A 22,723-nucleotide genomic window follows, 5' to 3' on the forward strand; every position below is an offset into this window, starting at 1 on the left:
GCTGATTTGGAACAAATTTAAGGAAGGCTTTTTTTGGTTGTGTTGCCCCAGTAATTGAACGTTCTCCCCTGGGAGGTTCACCTGGAACCAACATTACTATCTTTCAGATATGATATTAAAACCTTTCTATTCATCCAGGCATTTTAGGTACTGTAGCATAAGTCTTATCTGGTACTTTAATACTGATTGATTTTGGAGAGCTTCCTTTCAGCAGAACATTATTAAAAAGATCTGCTAAAGACAATAATGCTGGGAAAAACAGAAGGGAGTAGAAAAAGAGGAAGGCCAAAGAAGAGATGGATTGATTCCATAAAGGAAGCCACAGACCTGAACTTACAAGATCTGAACAGGGTGGTTAATGGCAGATGCTCTTGGAGGTCACTGAGTCATAGGGTTGCCATAAGTCGTAACAACAACAACAACAACAACAACGGCTAAGCTAATCAATGTTGCCGTTTTTCTTTTTTATAACCTCAGCAGGGAATTAATTTCCTATAGGAGTTTAAGTGTTTTAAAATAATCAGTATTGATATTATCTATTTTGATGCTTATGCTTCTCTGGGTACTTGTAGTAGAAGAATGACATAAGAAATTATTATTATTTATTTTTATTGAGCTGTAATTTCCTGTTCATGAAAGGTGGCATGATCTAAGAGGCCTTTGGACAAATTGGTATGCAAAATTACATCTACAGCAGCTAGTTACTTGGCTGAGCCATAGCTTAGCATAATAACATTGGCAAAAGCATGAGCTATTTCTATAGATTTTATCAGAGAAGTGTTAATCTGGTCATTGCTGGATGCTATACATTTACACATGACAGTCAGGTTAGAAGTGGATGCACAGAATAGAGCAGCCAGAGTAAGATGGATGACAATTTTGTGCTGTATGTGTCATTTCTGGTTGAAGGCTACTTGTAGTTCTGTGAACACTGCACTTTCTGCAACCAGAGAACAGCTTCTGATAAGAAGTTGGTACAGAGATGTCAGATAGCCAAAATAATGGCAAAGTGAAAGAATAATACAAATGTAATGCAAATAATACAAATGTGTCAAAGGCGCTAGAGGAAAACCACTGATGCAACGGTCTTGGGTACGCCTTTTATCTCCCTCCCAGACAGATTATAGTAATACATGGTCTGCATATTTTGAGGGTCTACCCTGTTATTAAAATTAATGTCAGAATAATAGAGCTGGAAGGGGCCTATAAGGCCATCAAGTCCAACCCCCTGTTCAATGCAGGAATCCAAATCAAAGCATTCCCGACAGATGGCTGTCCAGCTGCCTCTTGAATGCCTCCAATGTTATATTATTGGATTAATACTAATATTGTTATTATTATTATTATTTATTTAATTTGTATCCCGCCCTTCTTCCCAGGAGCCCAGGGCGGCAAACAAGGCACTATTATTGGATAATTCCACCCCCCTGATCTGGTTTTGCTGGTCCGTATTAAAGATGTGTTCAAATGTTGGTGGGTTAGCTGTTCTTCTGCGGGCAGGGATGCGGAATTGCTTTTGGATTACATTTTCTTCTTTTCTTGCTTTTATCTGCTCTGCTCTGCTCTTGCACGCTTTGCCAAGCTGAAGGCTTTAGGCCTACCCACTCATAGGTAACTATTTCTTTAATCTAATATTCTAGGAAATTTAAGAGTAAAAATACACAAGCAGTGGGCTGCAGGGAATTAGGAGACAAATATATTATTCCAATAATTCATATTTTATTGTTTTAATTAATCAGCTTATGCAATTATATATATCACATCACTTTAAGATATTTTCTACATTATTTTAAGTTGCTGTAGTTTCAGATATTATCTGTGTTTTATTTTCTATTAGTGCTATAACACCATCAAGTTTGTACAACAATAAACCGTGTATTTGTTTCAGTTATGATCTGGAGTTTGTGGTTTTTAGCAATAATGTTTTCCTCTCTCTTCAACCACGTTGCTGCTGAGCAAATAGAACTAGGGTTATGAATCCAATGAAGGTTGATGCATAGGTCAGAGTTTGGCAGTATGCATTGGCCTTGATTGGATCCATTAATTTAGAAGCTAATTTTTGGGAAGTATTATTTAAATACCTAATTAGTGGAATTATTCCACTTTAATCTTTCAAGAATCTCCTGGCTGAAAGCCTATTGGCTCTACCTTCTTTTTTCAGTTTGAAGTTTTCTAAATTTTAGCTATTTCTAGTGACTCAAATTTGTGCAGAACCTGTAAGATTTTTTGCTACTATTTTGCTAAAGACCTACTTTTTATCTTGGTTGTAATTCCTTATCTTTCTCTGTTTGGGATGTATGTAACTAAGTACTACTCAGAGCAGACCCACTGAAATTAATGAACCTAAGTCAGTCATGTCTATTAACTTCACTGGGTCCACTCTGAATAGGACTAGCATTTAATACCATCTTCCATTTCATATAGTAAGATGTCATTTGTCACTAACATCACATATGATGTATCTCATACTGTCCCTAAGGGAATACCACAGGTATTATTAAGGCTATAATCCTATACCCACTTACCTGGGTGTGCTCAGTGAACTCAATGGGACTTACTACTGAGTAGACATGCATACAATTGAGCTGATATTTAAAAAAACAGTTTGAAAGCTAAGCTCATCTGCAATTACTGCAATAAGAATCTTCAATTAAATTTACCATTTGATTCCTGAGGAACTACAGAGCCAGATACCGAGTTACCCGAGTATACCTATCTCAGAATGTTGGATTTTGTCTGCAAAGGCAGACGAGGCTGAAATAATCTCTGTATGAGAAAGAGCTCTATGAACCACAAAGTTGGGGTTGAGGAGAGGGGAGGGAAGGATTTTTTCCCCTTGTGGGTGTTATTGCCTATGTACTGCAGCGTCTAAAAAGCTTACTGAAATATATTTCTCATTTGATTCTTGGCTAGGTTTTTGGTGACTTGCATCTACAAGACTATAGTGTTAATTAGCTTACCGAAGGATGCTTCTGATTTGGTTAAACTGATCCATGTGGGAAAGCTGACAGGAGCAAAGGGAACATCTACTTAGGGATGACTCACATCTAGGAGAAGAGGATAAAAATGTTTCTGACTGTCTAAAGGGGGATGGGGTAGAACTAGGAAATGAAAGTGCAGTGGGACTTGAATGCTAGTCAGAGACCAAAGAACCATATGAGGGAATTCAGATTCCAGATACACATGGTGAAGGACAACATTTCTAGGCATTTATATGCTCATGTTTATTTTATTTTATTTATTTACTTGATTGAACTTTTATACCGCCCATAGCAAGCTCTCTGGGCGGTGTACATAAAAATAAAACACTTACAAACAATTTAAAAGCAGCTAAAAAACCAACTAATCATCCAATTATAAAAGGTGTGTCGTATGACTGTCTGTTAAAACATTAGATACAAATACAAACTATTAACAGATATAAAAATATTAAATATTATAATATTAAAAATATTAAAATGCCTGGACAAAGAGGAACGTTTTCACCTGGCGCCGAAAGGATAGTAATGTAGGCGCCAGGCGAACCTCATCAGGAAGGGTGTTCCATAATTCGGGGGCCACCACCGAGAAGGCCCTCTTTCTTGTAGTCGCCTTCCGGGCGTCTCTCTGAGTAGGCACCTGGAGGAGGGCCTTCGATGTTGAGCGCAGTGTACAGGTAGGTTCGTATCGGGAGAGACGTTTCATCAGGTATTGCGGGCCCGTGCCGTGTAAGGCTTTATAGGTTAAAACCAGCACCTTGAGTCGGGCCCGGAAACATATAGGCAGCCAGTGCAAGCGGGCCAGGATCGGTGTTATATGTTCTGACCTCTTGGTCCCAGTTATTAATCTGGCCGCTGCATTCTGCACGAGCTGCAATTTCCGAGCCGTCTTCAAGGGCAGCCCCACATATAGTGCATTGCAGTAGTCCAATTTTGAGGTTACCAGAGCATGAACAACTGAAGCAAAATGTTCCCTGTCCAGATATGGGCGTAGCTGGGCCACCAATCTGAGTTGGTAAAAAGCACTCTGTGCCACTGAGGCCACCTGCGCCTCAAGTGACAAGGATGGGTCCAAAAGGACTCCCAAGCTGCGCACCTGCTCCTTCAGGGGGAGTGTAACCTCATCCAGAACAGGTCTAACATCCATTGTCTGGTCAGGGGATCCATTCACTAACAGCATCTCAGTCTTGTCTGGATTGAGCTTCAATTTGTTCACTCTCATCCAGTCCATTATCGCGGCCAAGCATCGGTTTAGCACCTTGACGGCCTCACCTGAAGAAGATGAAAAGGAGAAGTAGAGCTGCGTATCATCAGCGTACTGATGAGAATGCACTCCAAAACTCCTGATGATGGCACCCAGCGGCTTCGTATAGATGTTAAAGAGCATTGGGGACAAGACTGATCCCTGCGGAACTCCATATTGGAGTGCCCAGGGCATCGAGTAGTGCTCCCCAAGCACTACTTTCTGGAGACGACCTGTCAGATAGGAGCGGAACCACTGCCAAGCAGTACCTCCAACTCCCAAATCCGCAAGCCTCCCCAGAAGGATGCCATGGTCGATGGTATCAAAAGCCGCTGAGAGATCAAGGAGAATCAACAGGGTTGCACTCCCTCTGTCTTTCTTAGACAGACACCTGCACCAAAATGGGGGTACTGGAGTGCTTGGTTTTAAAGGGGAACATACACATAGTGGCATAACATAGTGGCATCCTTGTGGGAAGGAGAAAATCACTCTGCCACAGTTATCTTTGGATACAGACTCTAAGGAAGGATAGGGAAGGATGTATTTGGAGTAGTGTCATTCCGTATGTCAAAAAGGGCACAGAGCAAACAAACAAAAAATCTCAAATGGGCCAGAGTACAAGACCACTGTGGGTGGCAATAATAGGACTCAAAAGTAATTTAGTACTGTGGAGATATTGTCACCCCCCTGACCAAAGTGCCCAGAGTGATCTTGAGAGAGAGAGAATGAAATCAGTGAGGCATTAGGAGGAAGGCTACAGCTCAATGGTAGAGCATCTGCTTTGTAGGCAGACGGTCCCAGACTTAATCTCTGCATCTCCAGGTGCTAGTAGAAATTCCCACCCCAAACCCTGGAAGCTGCTGACAGTCAGTGTAAACAATACTGAGCTAGATGGGACAGACAGAAACATAGAAAGCTTCCTTATACTGAGTCAAACCATTGGTTGCTTGCAGTGCTCCCACACGCTATGTATGACTACGACCAGGTCACCACCTTCCTGGGTGAGTGGGACCCCTCCCAGTGCCTCATCTTCTTCCTGCTCAGTGCCAGCATCATTCCCAATGGCTTCAACGGGCTCTCCGCCATCTTCCTGGCTGGCACCGGTGCCGGGGGCCTGCCAGTGCCAACCTCTGAGCACCAGTGCCGGGTGCCTGCCAGCGCCAACCTGAGCAGCAAATGGCTCAACAACAGCATCCCCCTGAAGGAGCACGACAGGCGTCAGGTGCCCAGCTGCTACCGCTGTTACTGCCTGGAGGTCCTGGCCAACTTCTCCGCCAGGAACCTGGAACCCAGCCGCGACGTCAACCTCGGGCAGGTGGAGCAGGAGAAGTGCCTGGACAGCTGGGAGTACAGCTGAGAGCCCTACCTCTCCACCATCATCAGTGAGCATTTCCCTTTTGCTGTTCTTAGTCTCCTCTGGAGGAGAGAAGGAAGACAGAAGAGGGAGCCAGATGTAAGCCATCCAGCCTGGTGAGTGACCCTCTCTGAACTATTCTGCTGAGGTTCTTTGGAGTGCAATAAGAGCTGAACTTCCAGGAGATTGGGGAAGAGGACTTACCATCATTAACCTCACCATCATTTACCTTTTGCTGCTGTTAGTCTCCTCTGGGGCGAGAAGAGGGAGCCTGGTGAGAGGACTTCTCTCCTCTGAACTATACTTAAATCAGACTGCTAAGGCTCCTTGGAGTACAGCAAGATGAGCACCTGGGGCTCTATTGTCTGTTAGCTTTTCTTTTCTTTTTATTTGTACTTATGTATTTAAATTTAGATTATTTCTTTTGTAATATTGAACTTATTTTGTTTGTTAAATTGTTAGTCTTTGTTCTAGTTGAATGTATTGTTCTTGTTTTCCTTTGTATTTTGAATGTTTGTTGTAAGCTGCTTTGGGCACAGCTTGCTGTTGGAAAGAGGCATACAAATAAACTCAATCAATCAATAATCATAGCTCAGCTACACTGTATACTGCATGTCACACCAAGGCCAAGATGATGCCAGCATGATTAACAAATAGAGTCAAGTAAGTTATTAAAAAATGCTTCCTTCAGAAAATGGAACTCTTGCTCAAACAAAAACAAACTTTCACAAAAGGAATGCAAGAAGAAAGGAGCAGAATTAGAGGTGCACATCACAAAAACATTAAGAACATAAGAGAAGCCTGCTGGATCAGGCTAATGGCCCATCTAGTTTAGCATCCAGTTATCATAGTGGGCAAGAAGACACCTATGGGAAGCCCAAAATCAGGACCAGAGGGCAACAGCACCCTCCTGACCTGTAATTCCTGCTAGTGTTCCAGACGTATACTGCCTTCAACAGTGGAGGTAGAGTAACAATTTTTTAAAAGTCTTTACCTGGATTGCACTGGGATGAAGCAGGCCAACAGAGAGGGAGCACTAGCAGATCCAATCCAGTTTTCCTGCTGGTGCATCTGCACAGCCTCAACCTCACCGCCACTGTGCCCCAGTGCTGTCCAGGTAAGCTGTAGTGATGGTGGTGTTGGGAGGGCAACTCTGCACCAATACACTGGCCACTACTGCATAGTATGTAAGTTAAACGCTGAAACAATTTCTTTATTTTTAAGGAAATTGCCATCAGAAGATGTAGTGATGGCCACCAACTTGGACAGCTTTAAAAGGCAATTAGACAAATTAATAGAGTATACTACCTGCAGTATTGAATACCAGTTGCTAGTGAGCAACAGTGATGGAAGGCTATTATCCCCATGACTTGCTTATGGCTTTCCACAGGCATCCAGTTGGCCAGTAGGATGCTGGACTAAACAGGCCTTTAGTCTGATCCGCAGGGCTGTTTTTGTATTTTTAGATAAATCTTTTGGTGGTCTAGATTATCAAGCCGCTGATCAATTACACAGTTAAAACCACCTTCAGTTAATAAAAAGTCTCCATTTTTTGCAAGGTTTTTAAATATAAAATACAGCTGATTAGAATTCAGAGCATATTATCAGCAAACAACTAGTCATCAAGAGAACTCTTAATTAAAACAAATCTATCCTTTGGGTCTGTTTCAGTAACAGTTAGTTTGAAAGGGAAAACTTAGAAAGTAAAACAGCTACTTATGCTTTTGAGAAATCAGATGTAGCATATTTAGTAGCACACCATTTGGATTTCCAAATAAGAGTAGCAGTCTCTGTAAAGGGAGGGTATCCATTTGACATTCATTTACAAAAAAATTAGTACTCCTGCTTTTTTGAATGAGTTAGTTCAGGTCTTGACAATTGATAAAGAAAACATGTTACAAATATTAATAACTGAACCAATTATAAAAATATATAATGGATGCTGCTGCAATGTTACAGTAAGGCCCCACTCATATGGCGGGTTATGTTCCAGACCCCCACTGAAAAGCGGAACTTATGGAATAGAATGGCAACGCCCAAAAACCACTGTAAAAGCAGAACAAGTGCCGTATGAATGGGGCTTTAGTCTAATTGCGTCTAATTGAGACCACTGCATTAGCGAAGCGCTGTAAAGCGAGGCCCTACTGTATTATTAAAGCTACAAAAGCAAGTTTTCCACCTTTCTTTCAAAAAAGTCAGAGTAACGTAACAATGTATGAGATCTATAAATTTAACAGTTTAGCTTGAGCTCCAAGCTCCTTCCCTTCTTGAACTCCTGTTTTATCCCCACCCCAAACCACCTGATTATTTCAGACCTGGGAGATGGAGGGAATCCCTAGAAATGCACGGAAAGCCATAACTAAGTGAGTTAGATGATACTAATAATGATCCAAATAATTTCCTACACAACATAAACAAACTGCATGCTTTCAAAGACAGTAGGAAGTACTGACATAACATGAAAAAGGACACAGCAAAGAAACATAATTCATGGGATAGATGACAACAGTTCAGTCTCTTGGCCGATACATTAGCTCTTAAATTTAATCATGTTTCCTTCCTAACATGGAATCACAGTAACTTCTGAAATGTTGAGGTTTTTTTAAAATACACACTAAGCATAATGCTGTTTTTAAAATATTCACCATAGAAAACATATAACAAACCTCCTATTTCCTAAGTGATACATTTCTGGGATATTATAGTATTTTAAATACGTGGGATGATCAAGAAGAATACATCACTGAAAGTGTATTAATAATGTTGTTGGGTACCTCCTTGGCCATGTCGGTGTATTTCTGCTTTTCTTTAGGGTCTAGAACAGACCACCAATCTGCCAAGATCTTGGTAGCACCACGATTGTCCAGACGGGGGTGTTCTTGCCGCACAAGAGAACGGTGACGTTTGCAGAACAAAAGGAATGCATTCATTGGCCTGCGAGCTCGTTGCTCTGAAGATTCCTCGTCTTCTGTTTCGTCAGCATCGTGCTCAAGACCATCAGCACTAAGAAGATGGACCTATTTTACAAAGAAAAAATACTACACATGTAAAGGATGTCACTGACAAGTACTTCTTGTCACATCTACTAGCCATTCACTCCAAAGTCTAAATTGAAATTCTACATAAAAAACTGCAAACACCCTGCATTGAAGCAGTCAATTTAGTGAAATACTTAGAGGAAATAATATTTCATTAGTTCTGGAACAACCCTTTGTGGGATAAAACGGTGGGTTCAACTCAAAGTGAAATGAGGTTCAATTGGAAGCTGGTCATGCCTAGACTGTGGAACTCCCTCCCAAGGCAGGTTCGTCTTGTCCAGTAGTGATTGGTGAGGTGCGGCGGGTGGGGCTCCCTTGTTCTCCCAGCTTCCAAACATGGTGGGTTGCTATTGCTGCCACTAACAGAGAGAAAGAGAAAGAACTCGCTGCGGCAGCAGAAGCATGACTGGCTCTGCCATCACATGCCACACTGAGCTTCCCACATCTGGTCAGTGGCAGCAATTCAGCAGTGGCAGTGTTTGGGAGCCAGAAGAGCATCAGAGGCCCGCCCATGTCACCTCACCAGCTGCTACTGGTCTTGACCTCTCATTTATGATGTTCTAACTGGATGGGGAAATTCTTCCTGTTTAAAATGCTTTTGAGATATGAATGGTTTTAAAGTTCTGCAATGATTTATATTTTAAGTTGTTTCACTAAACAGTTTTTTTTTTTTGCTGGAACAAGTCCACTAGCTTTAACGGCTGGGTAAAAATAGTATTTATTACTGCAACTCATTTTGAATGTGGGGTATTAACTGCTCTCCTTTTAAAGTCTATTATGACTTTTATACCCATTGTTTATTGAGTTTTATATAATATATTATTCATTTATGTAATTAAAAATATTCTTTTAAATTGATATTAGCTTTCCCTGAAGAGGACCAGCAGGTTCTGAAACATACTGTAATAATAAATATCCCTTTTGTCTATCCCATTGCTTTTTTGCTTCTACATCCAATTCCTTTTTGAGGTTCACATTTTTGTAGCATTTGGTTTTAATGACAGTCTCATTTCTTTTGCGTTCTGCTGCTTTTAATTATTTTGGGTCTTTTCCCTCAACTTATTGTTAGCTGCCTTGGGCAGGATAAAATATTTTTAAAAATAAGTAAATGAAGGAATTATTAGAAAGAATAATATATTTTATGCTAATTTCCTCAACAAATAATTAACTTTTGGAATTCCTCTGTTTTCAGAAGACCTATGTATCTGAATGTCAGCTTATGGATGGCTATATGGGGCACAGCTGTTGCCTTCATGAGCAAGCAACAAAAAAGGTTTCTTCAGATACATCCATTGTAAAAGACAAAGAAAAGAAATGGTGGTACAGCTACTCAATAAGGATGGCAAAATGATAACAGATGACAAAGACAAGGCAGAAACGCCCATTTCCTACTTTGCTTCAGTTTTCTCCTAAAAGAGGGTCTATGAACCTCCTGGCAAATGTGAAGTACAAGTTGAAGGGGAAGGATTGCAGAGATTGACAAAGAAATGGTCAAGGAATACCTAAACACTTTGAACGAGTTTAAATCTGCAGGGGCTGATGAACTGCATCCTAGAGTATTGAAGGAACTGGCAGAAGAACTCTCGGAACCACTGTTTATTATCATTGTGAAATCATGGAGGATGAATGAAGCGCTGGATGACTAAAGGAGGGCTAAATGTTGTCCCTATCTTCAAAAAGGGCAAAAGGGAGGAACCTGGGAACTATAGACCAGTCAGCCTGACATCAATCCCTGGAAAAATTCTGGAGCAGATTATAAAGTGGTCAATCTGTAAGCACCTTGACAACAATGCAGCGATTACTAGAAGCCAACATAAGATTTGTCAAGAACAGATCCTGCCAGACTAATCTTATCTCATTTTTTGATCGAGTAACCTCCCTGGTAGACTGTGGGAATGGTGTGGATGTAATATATCTCAACTTCAGCAAAGCTTTTGACAAAGTGCCCCATGACATTCTGATTACCAAGCTAACTAAATGTGGGCTGGATGGAATAACTATCAGGTGGATCCACAGTTGGCTACAGAATCATACTCAAAGAATGCTTATCAATTATTCTTTCTCAAACTCGGGGGAGTTAATGAGTGGGATACCGCAGGGCTTGGTCCTGGACCCAGTGCTCTTCAACATTTTTTTAAATAATGACTTGGATGAGGAGGTGCAGGGAATGCTTATCAGTTTTGTAGGTAAGACAAAATTGGGAAGGATAGTTAATACCCTGGAAGACAGAAAGAAAATTCAAAGTGACCCTGATAGGCTGAAGCATTGGGCTGAAAACAACAGAATGAAATTCTGCAAGTGTAAAGTTCTACACCTAGGAAAAGGAAATTAAATGTACAGTTACAGGATGAGGATTCTTGGCTCAGCAATGCTACATGTGAGAACGATCTTGGAATTGTCATTGATCACAAGCTGAATATAAACCAACAGTGGGATGTGGCTGCAAAAAAGGCATATGCTATGTTAGGCTGCATTAACAGAAGTATAGCTTCCAGATTGTGTGAAGTACTAGTTCCCTTCTACTAGGCACTAGTTACGTCTCATTTTGAGTACTGCATCTAGTTCTAGTCACTGCACTTTAAGAATAACGGAGACAAACTGGAAAGGGTTCAGAGGAGGGCAACGAGGATGATCAGGGGACTGGAAACAAAGCCCAATGAGGAGAGGCTGAAAGAACTGGGCATGTTTACTCATGAGAAGAGAAGACTGAGGGGACATATGATAGCACTATTCATGTACTTGAAAGGTTGTCACACAAAGCAGAGCCAGGATCCCTTCTTAATCATCCCAGAGTGCAGGACATAGAATAATGGGCTCAAGTTACAGGAAGCCAGATTTCAGCTGAACATTTTAGCGCTTTGTCTGCCGCCCTGGGCTCCTGCTGGGAGGAAGGGCAGGATACAAATGAAATAATACATAAATAAATAAATAAACATCAGGAAAAACTTCCTAATTGTTAGAGCAATATGACAGTGAAATCAATTACCTAGTGAGGTGGTGGGCTTTTCAGCACTGGAGGCATTCAAGAAGCAGTTGGACAGCCATCTGTCAAGTATGCTTTAATTTGGATTCCTGCATCAAGCAGTGGGTTGGACTCAATAGCCATATAGGCCCCTTTCAACTCTACTATTTTATGATTCTATGCTTGTAGACATCTTGGGGGCATCTGGCTGGCCACTACTGGGAACAGGATGCTGTACTATATGGACCTGGGGTATGATCCAGAAGGGCTTTTATATTTATGAATGCGATACAGTATGAATGGCAGAAGAGGCTATAGTTCAATGGGAGAGCATCTGCCTTGCATGCAAGTCTCCAGCATCTCCAGCTAGAGTTGGGAGACTCCCAGTCTGAAACCCTGAAGAGCCACTGCCAGTCAGTGTAGACAATACCGAGCTAGATGGATCAATGGTCTGATTCAGTATGAGACAGTTTCCTATGTTCCTAATGCAGTTAAACTTCACATTAATACCAAATATGTTTTAGAAAGTTTGCAGAGGACACAATCTTCTAATGGATGTCATATTACAGGGCTACTTTTAGGTCCACCTTATCAATGTCCTCTTCGTCCTCTTCCTCCTCCTCCTCCTCTGAAAAATCAAGGATTTTCTTTGCAAGTAGTGGATGCCACTGAAGACACTTTCTCTTTGGTCGTTTCCCAGGCCCCTCTCCGTCTGTTGAATGATCTTTATTCCTACTGCTGCCTTTCATTACTGTGACCTACCCAGGAAAAAACATAAAGAAAACATGTTAGGTATTGAACACGTTTTCTGTTGGAAGTCAGCAAAGTTACAAGGCATTTGCAAGAAAACAGTTAAGACCGCTGGTGAAGGTGATTTAAAAATGTGAAAGGGTTATTTACTTCTAGTATACAAAGCCATCTCTGAGTGGGAGCTCAGGATGGCACATCTTTACACATGGACAGAGAACAAAGGAGAGAGCATCTGGTGAAGGGGTGAAGAAAAGCACAAAACACAAATAAACAAGGTCCCTTAGTTACAAAAGAGTCAAGGGAGAGGAACACAAGGATTACTTTTTCTGTCCATCACCACCACCCCGACACACACACACTGGTTCAGGTAATTGACTGCAAGTGTTGTTGTCTCCCATTCCAACATTTTAAAATTTTATTATTTATTTGATTTACATCCTGCCCTTTCTCCCAGTAGGAGCCAGGGCGTCAATTAGGAGCTCAGGGCAGCTAATTTTATTAGTGAATGCTGACTATTAACCTGAATCCTCAGACAGATGATATGCTACACAAAGGGTGTTGACAGATGCAATCCTACTAACTTATGCATGGATAAGCTCTGTGGACTTCAGTGGTATACCTGAATGCGTAGCCAAGTACAGGATAGGTAGCAGAATATATTTTACTAGCAGTCTATGAATTTGAGATGGAAGTTTCTTTTGTTGACTCATGATGCACTCAGTGGTACAGCAGTAGATTTTGAAGTTTAGAAGTTCATCACAATAGCTCCCAAAGCAACACCCCCTAGGAAAGGTGTATCTATCACAGCAGTGGGGAATCTCTAGCCTGCAGGCCCAACTTGGCCCATAAGGCCATTCTCCACAAACCATTTCTCCTTAACACTGCTCCCTTTGTAGAGGAAAAAAAACTCCATTTGGAGGAAGCAGTTTGAAGGGAAAAATACTCTGTTTGGAAGAACCAGATCCCATTCCCCACCCCGTATCCATCACATACCCTGCCCGGAAAAAGCAGCAATATATACCATAAGACCGTTTATCAGAATGAGCATGATTGCATAGTTTCCTGAGTGATGTTTACTTCTGACTGCATAAGTTCAACTTGTAAAACACATTGACTTCTAAGAGTTCTTCAGCCATTTGATGTTTTAATTAGAAATGCAAACAATCTTGCAAACATGTATTACCAATTTAATCTGGTAGAGTGAACTAGAAATAATCAAAGAAAGTAGATTCTGGCCTTTGCTTATTTTCCTGAGCCTCTAATTTCTTCTATGCTAATCTGTCACAGTATTGCCTCCTTATTGGCTAATTCACTAGCCACAGCAAGAAGAGTCCATCAGTTACTCAGTTACTGTGATGCTCCAACACATGGCATTATTGCTCCTGCTCTGAAGAAGAGTCCTGGAGCTGCTCTCCTCTGTTTTCTCCACCATTACACAACTGGTCACAATGCATTGAAAGATGATGTATGCAGTAGGATTATGTTAAGAAGAATCCTTGCTTAACATTCAGCCAGCTAGGGAGTGGAGGGGGCTTTTGTCAGATAATAGCATTTAACAGTACGATTTGGATTCACTACCTAGAGCCAATAAAAATACGTAACTCCAAAGTATTTTAAAGTGAAAAGTACAACTAATATTACCATTAAACTGGATACTCATTCTCAGTGAAGATTCAATACAATGAATGTTTATATGCAAATAACAGTTTTTAATTTGGAGCATCCCTGATTTATATGCATGAGTGCACACAGGTGATGTTAAAACATAGCTGATTGTTAACAGATCATTGCTTTCTTTTCTATGTTATAATTCATCCCTTTGGAGCAAGGAATCTCAGTTCCCTATTGAACTTAGTGGCACTGGAGAAATTCTAGACCATGGTGTTTCAAAATTAAAAACCTTGTGTGTTAAATATAAACATATGGTTAACAAACGAGAGTCTGAAGAAATAATCTTCTCAGTGAAGACACAAAAAGAAGTTCCAGTTTAGAGAAAGAAGGTTGCAAAATGTGAGTACAGAAAGCTGGTGTTTTTATACACAAGTATGAGAATGTTCATTTTTACTTTCAGATAAAAAACATGAAAAAGACTCTTGTATTTCTGTTGCCAAGAAGCTGCCTTCACCTCATGTCACCACCTTTATTTTTGTACCATTTAATTGCTAATGCAATTTTAATTGAAACCTTTTAACATATCAACATTACATTACTCATAACTGTTAATTGTCTGTAACTCATACTGTTTTATTAAAACCGTATATTTAAACTATACCTTGCTTTTTTTGTTTCTCAAAAATAAGAAGAAAGTGTATGTGAATAGTGAAAGGATGAGAAATTTAGCAAATCTTGGTAAGTTAGGAAACTTAATACTTTTCACCCAGACATGTATGCTGTTTTTCATATTACAGGTACACTGTGGTAGCTCCTTTAATAGGTGTATAGAATCCTGAACCATCATGTTGAGGGCAAAAAAACCTGGTATTTTTTTGCCCTTAATATGGCTGTTGGAAGACAAGCCTCTGAGGCTCCAGGTCAAAACACAGAACAAAAATGTTTCACGCCAGCTATCCCTACTGAAGCTTTCTGCAGGATGTTGGTAGAATCTGATCACAGTACAAGTCCAAGATTGCTTGGAAGCCTACATGCAGAGAGCTCTACGTAATTGCAAATCCCTTCATAAGACACTCATGTTCAATTTATGGATGTTGGGGGTATACAGTCAAAGGTGGGTCCCGCTTCTCTTCTACTCATGGAGCCTTCTCCCTCTCCACATATACAGCTGATGACTGCAGCTACTGCCACTACTCTAACATCTCACAATGAAATCACATCAGCTGATGACAACAGATGCATGAGTTGATATGTAGGTTCCAGGGTGTGAAATGCTTTATAGGTCAAAACCAGTATCTTGAACTGGGTCCAGAAGGACAATATTAGCCAGGCAAATTAATGCAGTATTGGAAAGGGAAATAATTTAGGGGCTCTGAGTAGGATTTTAACAATCGGGAATAACTTAATAGAGGGGGATTTATTTGCAGGGTTTGATGTTTGGGTTTCAGACCTTACCTCTCTGTTTGTGATTCTGGCAAGTCATTTGTTAGCTTTGGGACTTTGGTAACCTGGTGTTTTGTTGCAACAAAAAAAGTGGGGTGGGGGTAAAAGGAATAGTTTGCTGCCTTGAGGCTCAGCATTTACCTCTGACTTGTGATCAGTTTGAAGGTCTTCAGGAAATCATGTGTCTCCATTTCTAGCACTGGGCAGTTACACGTTTCTGAGAAGCTTAGAAGCAGAGCACAAGAACAGCAGCATTCCACTGATGTTTCTTCCAAGTATCTGATACGCATACAGAAGGGACAGGGGAGCCATGTAAGTGTCCAGAAATTGCTGACTCCCAACTCCCACCAACACCATACAACATGGCCATCGGTCAGGAATGATGGGATACCTGGAGGGCCAAAGGTTTTTCATCCTTGGTATACCGACACTGAACACAGAGCTTCCATTTTAATTTTCATAGCCAGTAACCACCTAGAAGTTCATGGCTAATCTGCTATGAGTGTTGTGGGGGTGCAACTGAGGGACTATGTGGTAAAAGTGATTTATAAAGTGTGAGCAGGGAATTTGTAGCACCCCTACTTTTTTGAAACACCAGTCCCCTATGCAGGTAGACCTAACACCGGGCTGTTTTTTATTGTGTCATAAATTAAACAAGGTATGCTGACAACCCTAAATTTGTACAGCAGAGGAACTTGTGGCCATCCAGAAGTTACTGGACTACCAATCCCATCAGCCCTGACCACTGGCCACACTGCCTGGGTTGATGGGAGTTGGAGACCAACTATTTCTGGAAGGCCACAGGTACCCAGACCCTGCTGTATAGGAACTGTCTATTCCGAGGTTACAGCTACCATGTGAAAACTGATGGAATTAGAAGTGGCATCTGTGTCATTTTAGAGCTGCCGCCCTGGTCTCCTACTGGGAGGAAGGGTGGGATATAAATCTAACAAACAAATAAATAAAGTGAATCACCCTAATTGCATGGAGAGCCGCTATGCTCCCTACACAACAGAACAAGTGGTCACATTTTACCACCTTATGAAACTTGCAACTTAGGAAACTATCTTTACTTCCAAGAAAAGCTGTTTGGGTTGGGCTGTGTGCTTCTTATTAAAATTATGTTTCATACAACACAACCTTTTGCAATTAACACTAGTAAAAACACTTGTATGGCACATGTTTACAAGTGGATTCCTTTTCAGTATATGCTGTAAACTCAGGACAAAGATGTACATGAATGTTGTTTGTTGAATAAATAGTCCGGTGTTGTGAGATTTTCTTACCACATGTCCAGACCATGGCTCACCATGAAGCTGAAAAAAACTCCTGGAAAAAAGCTTCAGATCTGAGTGTAAAGTGAAACAATTCAATGACTACTGAACTATGGAGTCAGTATTAATTGCCACTGCTATAGGCTACTCATTTGCACTTCTGTTCAGTTCATTCAACAGTTGCTATAAGTATCCAATTATTTTGAAAGAATACAAAAAGCCTTCAAACAAAAAAGCTTGCAAAGTGGCATATAATAATGCACAAAAAGACGCTATTGAATTGTTAGTATTTTGCAACCGACTAGAACTGGCACCATTCTGTTCCCCACAGCTTTAATAGGATTAAGAAAATCTTCAAGGAAAATAAGTAATCCCACAGCATGATTCTAAGTACTCTGTTGTACTTGGGAATTTTCCAAATGGCATACAGCTTTAAATCAAGTGGAAACAGAAATTTAATACAGCATCCCAAATCCAGAAGGAAGACGTTTACAATGACATGTGGTAACATCCAGACTTAGGGCACAATCCAATTCACCATTCCACCGGGATGGGGAGAGTTGGATGCCACTGACTCCTGTCTATGCCGGCAGGCTCCTGGCACTGTTGGGCGCAGCTGGCAGCAGCCCTCTGCCGTGGCCGAGCCATGGCGCTGGGAACGGCCAGCCAGGCGGACGGAGGACCAGTAGAAGCTGGCGAAATCCCTAAAAGTGGGGCGTTCCAGGGCAGAGCTGCAGTGGGGACTTGCATGAGATCCTCCTCACATTTGGAGCCCTCTGCTGGGTCCCAATCTGCCCAGAAACTCTGCCTGCCAAAAGGATGGAGCAATAAAAACATTTCCATGGTGGCATACAGAGAGCGCTTACTTCCTAGGAGGCCTGTTCATTAGAGCCAGCGTTTCCCAGCCGGCTTGCAGGTGTGGGTCCCAAGGGAACTGGCACTCAGCTGGGCCGGCAGCTCCCGAGTGGGAGGAGGATCCCACGGGGCTTTCCAACAGCTTTTCTCTGCTGGCTCCCCGTCATTTGGATTGCTCGGTTAGTCACACTTACAGCAGACTCACTGAAATCAATGGGACTTAAAATGGGGCAAGACTAACTTAAGTCCCATTAATTTCAATGGGTCTGCTCCAAGTATGACTAAGGCTATAATCCAATACATGTCTACTTAGAAGTAGGTTCCATTTGGTTCAATGGGCCTTACTCCCAGGTGAGTGTGTACTGGACTGCAGCTTAAATCTAGATCAAACCCATGGTCTTCGAGACGCTTTATATCAGAAGAACCTGCTGCTCCCCAGCTATTATTGGACTTTAACTTCTATCAGCACCAGCTGGTCAGAAATAATGGAAGTTGTCAGCTAGCAACATCTGGAGGGCCACAGGTTCCTCAACCCTGCTTTGTGCCTTGCAAATTACTGTTCCTGATTTTTGTCTATCACTTGATGGTTACAGTCTCCCCACTCCTGTTCCATGCCTTACAAATGACTTGCTTATTAGGAATCTAATTACCTAATTTTCCAATTAACAGAATCAAATATTTTACTTTACTGAATGGGCAAAATGTGCAGATTGCATTGCCTGCAGTTTATTTCATTTATTAATTTTATAAACCTGTGATTTATGTTGCCCTTATAGTTCAACTATCCAGAGTGTTTTAATATGGCAGCTCAAAGAAAAGTAAAATGCCTGCAGTACTAACATGTTGATGTCCAGTTAACATTTATGAACATTGCTACTGCAAATAATTGTGCCAACAACGTGTGTTTATGAAATCCTCCAGGAGATTTCGGGAGTAGAATTTACAACTGCTAAACTCACCTCCACCACTCTTTTCCCAACAACCTTTGTTCACACACCCCCAATGATGCTATGAGATTATATCCATAGTCTTTGATGGTGGTGGTGGGAAATCAGGTTCCACTCTCCCTCCAATGCTCCTGTCAGAGTATGCTATGGCATCACACAACATTGCTCCAGGAAGCTTGGGGGGGGGAGATTGGGGGGACCAGCTAGAGGATGGGGTATTTCACCTGCTTGATCCTGTCCTTGCCCCCTCAGTAAATCAGTTGAAATAGAAGGAGCCATTTTTTCCTCAGTCGTATGTGACAGCACTATAATGCTTTTCTCTACGGAGAACTAAATCGTGAGTACACACACTAGCCAGGAGCATTTTGCTACAAATCAATGATGATGTCAGGCCTATGCAATCTGTCAACTGATCAATTAAAAATCTTAGTCATGCACAAGGGAAATATAAATTACTCTAATAAACGCAAATGAAGATAAAAAAATGGACCATTGGTCTCACCTGAAGGGTGATTTTCCTATGAGTACGGACATCACAGCGGGTGTTAGCTCCACCTATCGTGCGAAGGCAAGAATGTCTTTGAAGTCAAGACTAGGGGCATCAGGCCCCTCCCACTCTCCAGTTCATTCGCAGCGAGTCTAAGGAGAAATATCTAAAGATACAAGAACAAGGCCAACCGGCCTGGCAGCAGGAAAATAACACAATAGTACCATGCATAGTAACATGACTGCAACATAGCGGTATAACAGAACTAGAAGTCTTGACTTCACTCTTAAATTTAAATATAATAGCGTAACAATAATATGTAACACATTAAAAAAATATATAGTCATCCTCCAACTGGGAGGGTCGTGATGTCCGTACTCATAGGAAAATCACCCTTCAGGTGAGACCAATGGTCCATTTTCCCTATGAGTCCGGCCATCACAGCGGGATGTACCACAGCAGCCCATACAGGGAGGGACCACCCACGTGTTAATCCTTATTAAGAACCTGTTGCAACACTCGTCTGCCGAAAGAAGCGTCAGTAGAGGCATAACGATCAATTGTATAATGCCTTATAAACGAGTGTGGGGTAGACCAGACTGCAGCCCTACAAATATCGGCAACAGGAGCATTAGTGGCAAAAGCAGCCGAAGTGGCAGCTGACCTGGTAGAATGAGCCGTTATACTAGCTGGAACTGACAGCTTCAGGGACTCATATGCTAAAGTAATGCATGCCCTTAACCAACGAGATAAGGTAGAATTGGATACTTTATGCCCCATAGACCTTGGATGAAAGGATACAAACAGAGACTCCGTTCTTCGAATCTCTTGGGTCCTAGACAGGTATGTCTTGAGAGCCCTCCAAACATCCAACGAATGCCAAGCCTTCTCGAGCGGATGGGTAGGATTCGGGCAAAAGGAAGGTAAAACAATGTCCTGGTTGCAATGAAAAACTGAATCGACCTTGGGACGGAAGGAAGGATCAGTCTTCAGCACAACAGAGTCCTTATGGAAGACGCAGAGGTGTCGAGCAGAAGACAATGCGCCCAACTCCGAAACGCGTCTGGCAGATGTGATTGCGATCAGAAACAAGACCTTGAAGGACAGCATACGTAGGGGCACAGACCTGATGGGTTCAAACGGAGGGCGTTGCAAAGCCTGCAGAACCTTCGGCAAACTCCATGAAGGGAACCGATGGACAACAGGTGGAGAGCTTAGGGCGACTCCCCTCAAAAAGCGTTTGATGAACGGATGTGAGGAAATATGATCTCCAGGAAAGGACACTGAGGGAATGGACGACAGAGTGGACGCATGTCGACGTAGAGTGTTGGGTCGAAGTCCCATCATAAAGCCGCTATGAAGAAATTGCAGCACCTGATGCACAGTGGCTTGGGATGGATCATGGTGGTGGGACTGACACCACTTGGAGAAAGCCACCCAGGTATGTTGATAAATACGAGTGGTAGATGGTCTTCTCGAGGCCAAAATAATATCAATCACTGCGTCAGACAGTCCAGCTGACCTCAAATGTCCCCGTTCAAACGCCACGCTGTTAGATTGAGCCAAGTAGGGTCCTGATGCAGTATTGGACCCTGGGATAGAAGGTCTGGCCTGACTGGAAGTGTCCAAGGATCCATCATTGACATTGCCAGAAGATCTGAAAACCACGGTCGGCGTGGCCAAAATGGTGCTATCAGAACCAGCTGTGCCCTCTCGGTTCGCGCCTTCCTCAAGGTTTTGGCTAACAATGGTATGGGAGGAAAGGCGTACAATAGACCGTCTGGCCACGGTGTTGTCGGAGCATCCACTGCTTCTGCTGTGGAGTCCAGGTAGCAGGCAAAGTACCTGGGAAGCTAGCAATTGCGACTGGAAACAAACAGGTCGACTGAGAGGGCGCCAAACCGACACTGGAGATGATGGAAAATGGCTGGATGAAGTTTCTATTCTCCCGGAAATACCTGTTGTCTGCTGAGCCAGTCTGCTGTCACATTCCAAATCCCTCTGAGATGTTCTGCTTTCAGGGATTGTAGATGTTGTTCTGCCCAGACAAAAATGAGGGAGGCTAAGTCCTGCAGGGGACGAGACCTGGTGCCCCCTTGTCTGTTCAAATGTGATTTTACACACGTGTTGTCTGTTCGAATGAGCACATGGTTCAAAGGGAACAGAGACTGAAAATGACGTAGAAGTGGACAGCCTTTAGCTCCAGCCAGTTGATGCTTTGAGTTTGCTCCGCGGTGGACCAAACCCCCTGAACGTACTGGGAGTTGCAGTGGGCTCCCCAACCGATGAGGCTGGCATCTGTGGTTACAACGGTTCTGCGGGGTTCTCTGAACGACGTGCCCTTGGAGAGGTGTTGAACCTTGGTCCACCAGCGGAAGGAGAGGCGCAGTGCGGGGCTCAAATGAACTTTGCGATGGTTGGTAGTGGCAATGTCCTGTTGAAATGGCAACAGAGTCCATTGAAGGTGTCGAGTGTGTGCTCGAGCCCATGGCACAATGTGGATGGTAGAAATGAACATCCCGAGCGTTCTGGCAAGAAGCATGACGTCTGCGGATGTTTGTTGCATCAGGGACCTTGCGATGTTTGTGATGGCAGTGATGCGATCTGGAGACAAGAAGACAATTGCCTACAGGGTGTCCAACATTGCCCCTAGATGTAGTAGGCGTTGGGTTGGTTGGAGATAGCTTTTGTCGAAGTTGACAAGCCAGCCGTAGGCCTGCAAAACATTGAGGGTGATCATTAAGTGATGATGAGCCAGCTCCTCAGACTTGGCCCGTATTAACAGATCATCCAGATATGGGTAGATATGAACCCCTTGGGTCCAGAGGTAAGCCACTAGGATGAGTAGCACCTTGGTAAACACTCTTGGAGCAGAGGAGAGGCCGAATGGCATCGCTCTATATTGAAAGTGCTGGTGGCCAAAAGCAAACCGAAGAAACTTCCTGTGAGCTATACAAATGGGCACATGGAGATACGCTTCCTTAAGGTCGATAGAAGCCAGGAAGTCTCCTTCATGCAGACTCTCCGTAATGGAATGGAGTGATTCCATTTTGAACCTGCGGTATGTTACAAAACGGTTGACAAACTTGAGGTCCAATACCGCCCTCCATGATAAATCTCGTTTTGGGACAGCAAATAGGAGGGAGTACACCCCTTCCAACCTCTCAGTTGTGGGAACTGGCTCTATCGCTGCTATGTCCAAGAGGTGGTGGATAGCTGTCTGCATGATGTTGTGCCTGGCTGGTGCCCTTGGGCAAGGGGACGGATGGAATCTGTCTGATGGGGTTGCCCAGAACTCTATGGCATAGCCATAACTGAAAAGGTCCCTGATCCAGGAGACCGTAGTAAGGCGCAGCCATCAATCTCCAAAATTAAGTAATCTGCCACCTATGGGGAGGGCGTTAAGACTACTTGCGTAGGCGAGGGCCTCCCTTATATGAGGACGATGAGTTGCCCCTGCGCCCTTGGTACTGACCTCTGCCCTGGAAGCGTCGGTTCCAGGAGCCCCTGAATGCGTTGGGATCATAGGATCTGAAGTCGCGGCCTCGTCCTCCTGGCCACGTTCCTCGAAAGGGCTGGTTAGAACGGAAGGAAGGAAATCGCCTGAAGGGCCTGTGGTCGCTGTTCTTGACTGTGGCCAGAACCGGTTTGTGGGGGTCTTTTGGATCAACCAGCACTGCCTTTAGAGCTTCCTCGCCGAAGAGTAGAGATCCGGAGTAAGGAGCCCTGGACAGATTCAATCTGGCCGCTGAATCAGCTTGCCAGTGGCGAAGCCAGAGGG

At 42.8% G+C, this 22,723-nt stretch overlaps 1 protein-coding gene and 1 pseudogene across 16 annotated transcripts in view; one reads left to right on the top strand and one right to left on the bottom strand.

Moving 5' to 3' along the window:
* BBX (BBX high mobility group box domain containing) overlaps nucleotides 1–22,723 on the bottom strand; it is a 215,088-nt gene that overhangs the window by 64,095 nt on the left and 128,270 nt on the right. For all 16 annotated transcript variants that reach the window (XM_061628132.1, XM_061628125.1, XM_061628127.1 and 13 more), the window contains 2 exons: nucleotides 12,163–12,333; nucleotides 8,350–8,592 (listed from right to left, as the gene is read on the bottom strand). In XM_061628132.1, the coding sequence (XP_061484116.1) occupies nucleotides 8,350–8,592; nucleotides 12,163–12,324 (405 nt within the window). In that variant the 5' untranslated portion in view covers nucleotides 12,325–12,333. The remainder of the gene's footprint in view (nucleotides 1–8,349; nucleotides 8,593–12,162; nucleotides 12,334–22,723) is intronic.
* Nucleotides 5,189–5,695, top strand: LOC133385740 (solute carrier family 22 member 4-like; annotated as a pseudogene).

Source organism: Rhineura floridana, chromosome 5, assembly GCF_030035675.1.
Source record: "Rhineura floridana isolate rRhiFlo1 chromosome 5, rRhiFlo1.hap2, whole genome shotgun sequence".
Taxonomy (NCBI): domain Eukaryota; kingdom Metazoa; phylum Chordata; class Lepidosauria; order Squamata; family Rhineuridae; genus Rhineura; species Rhineura floridana.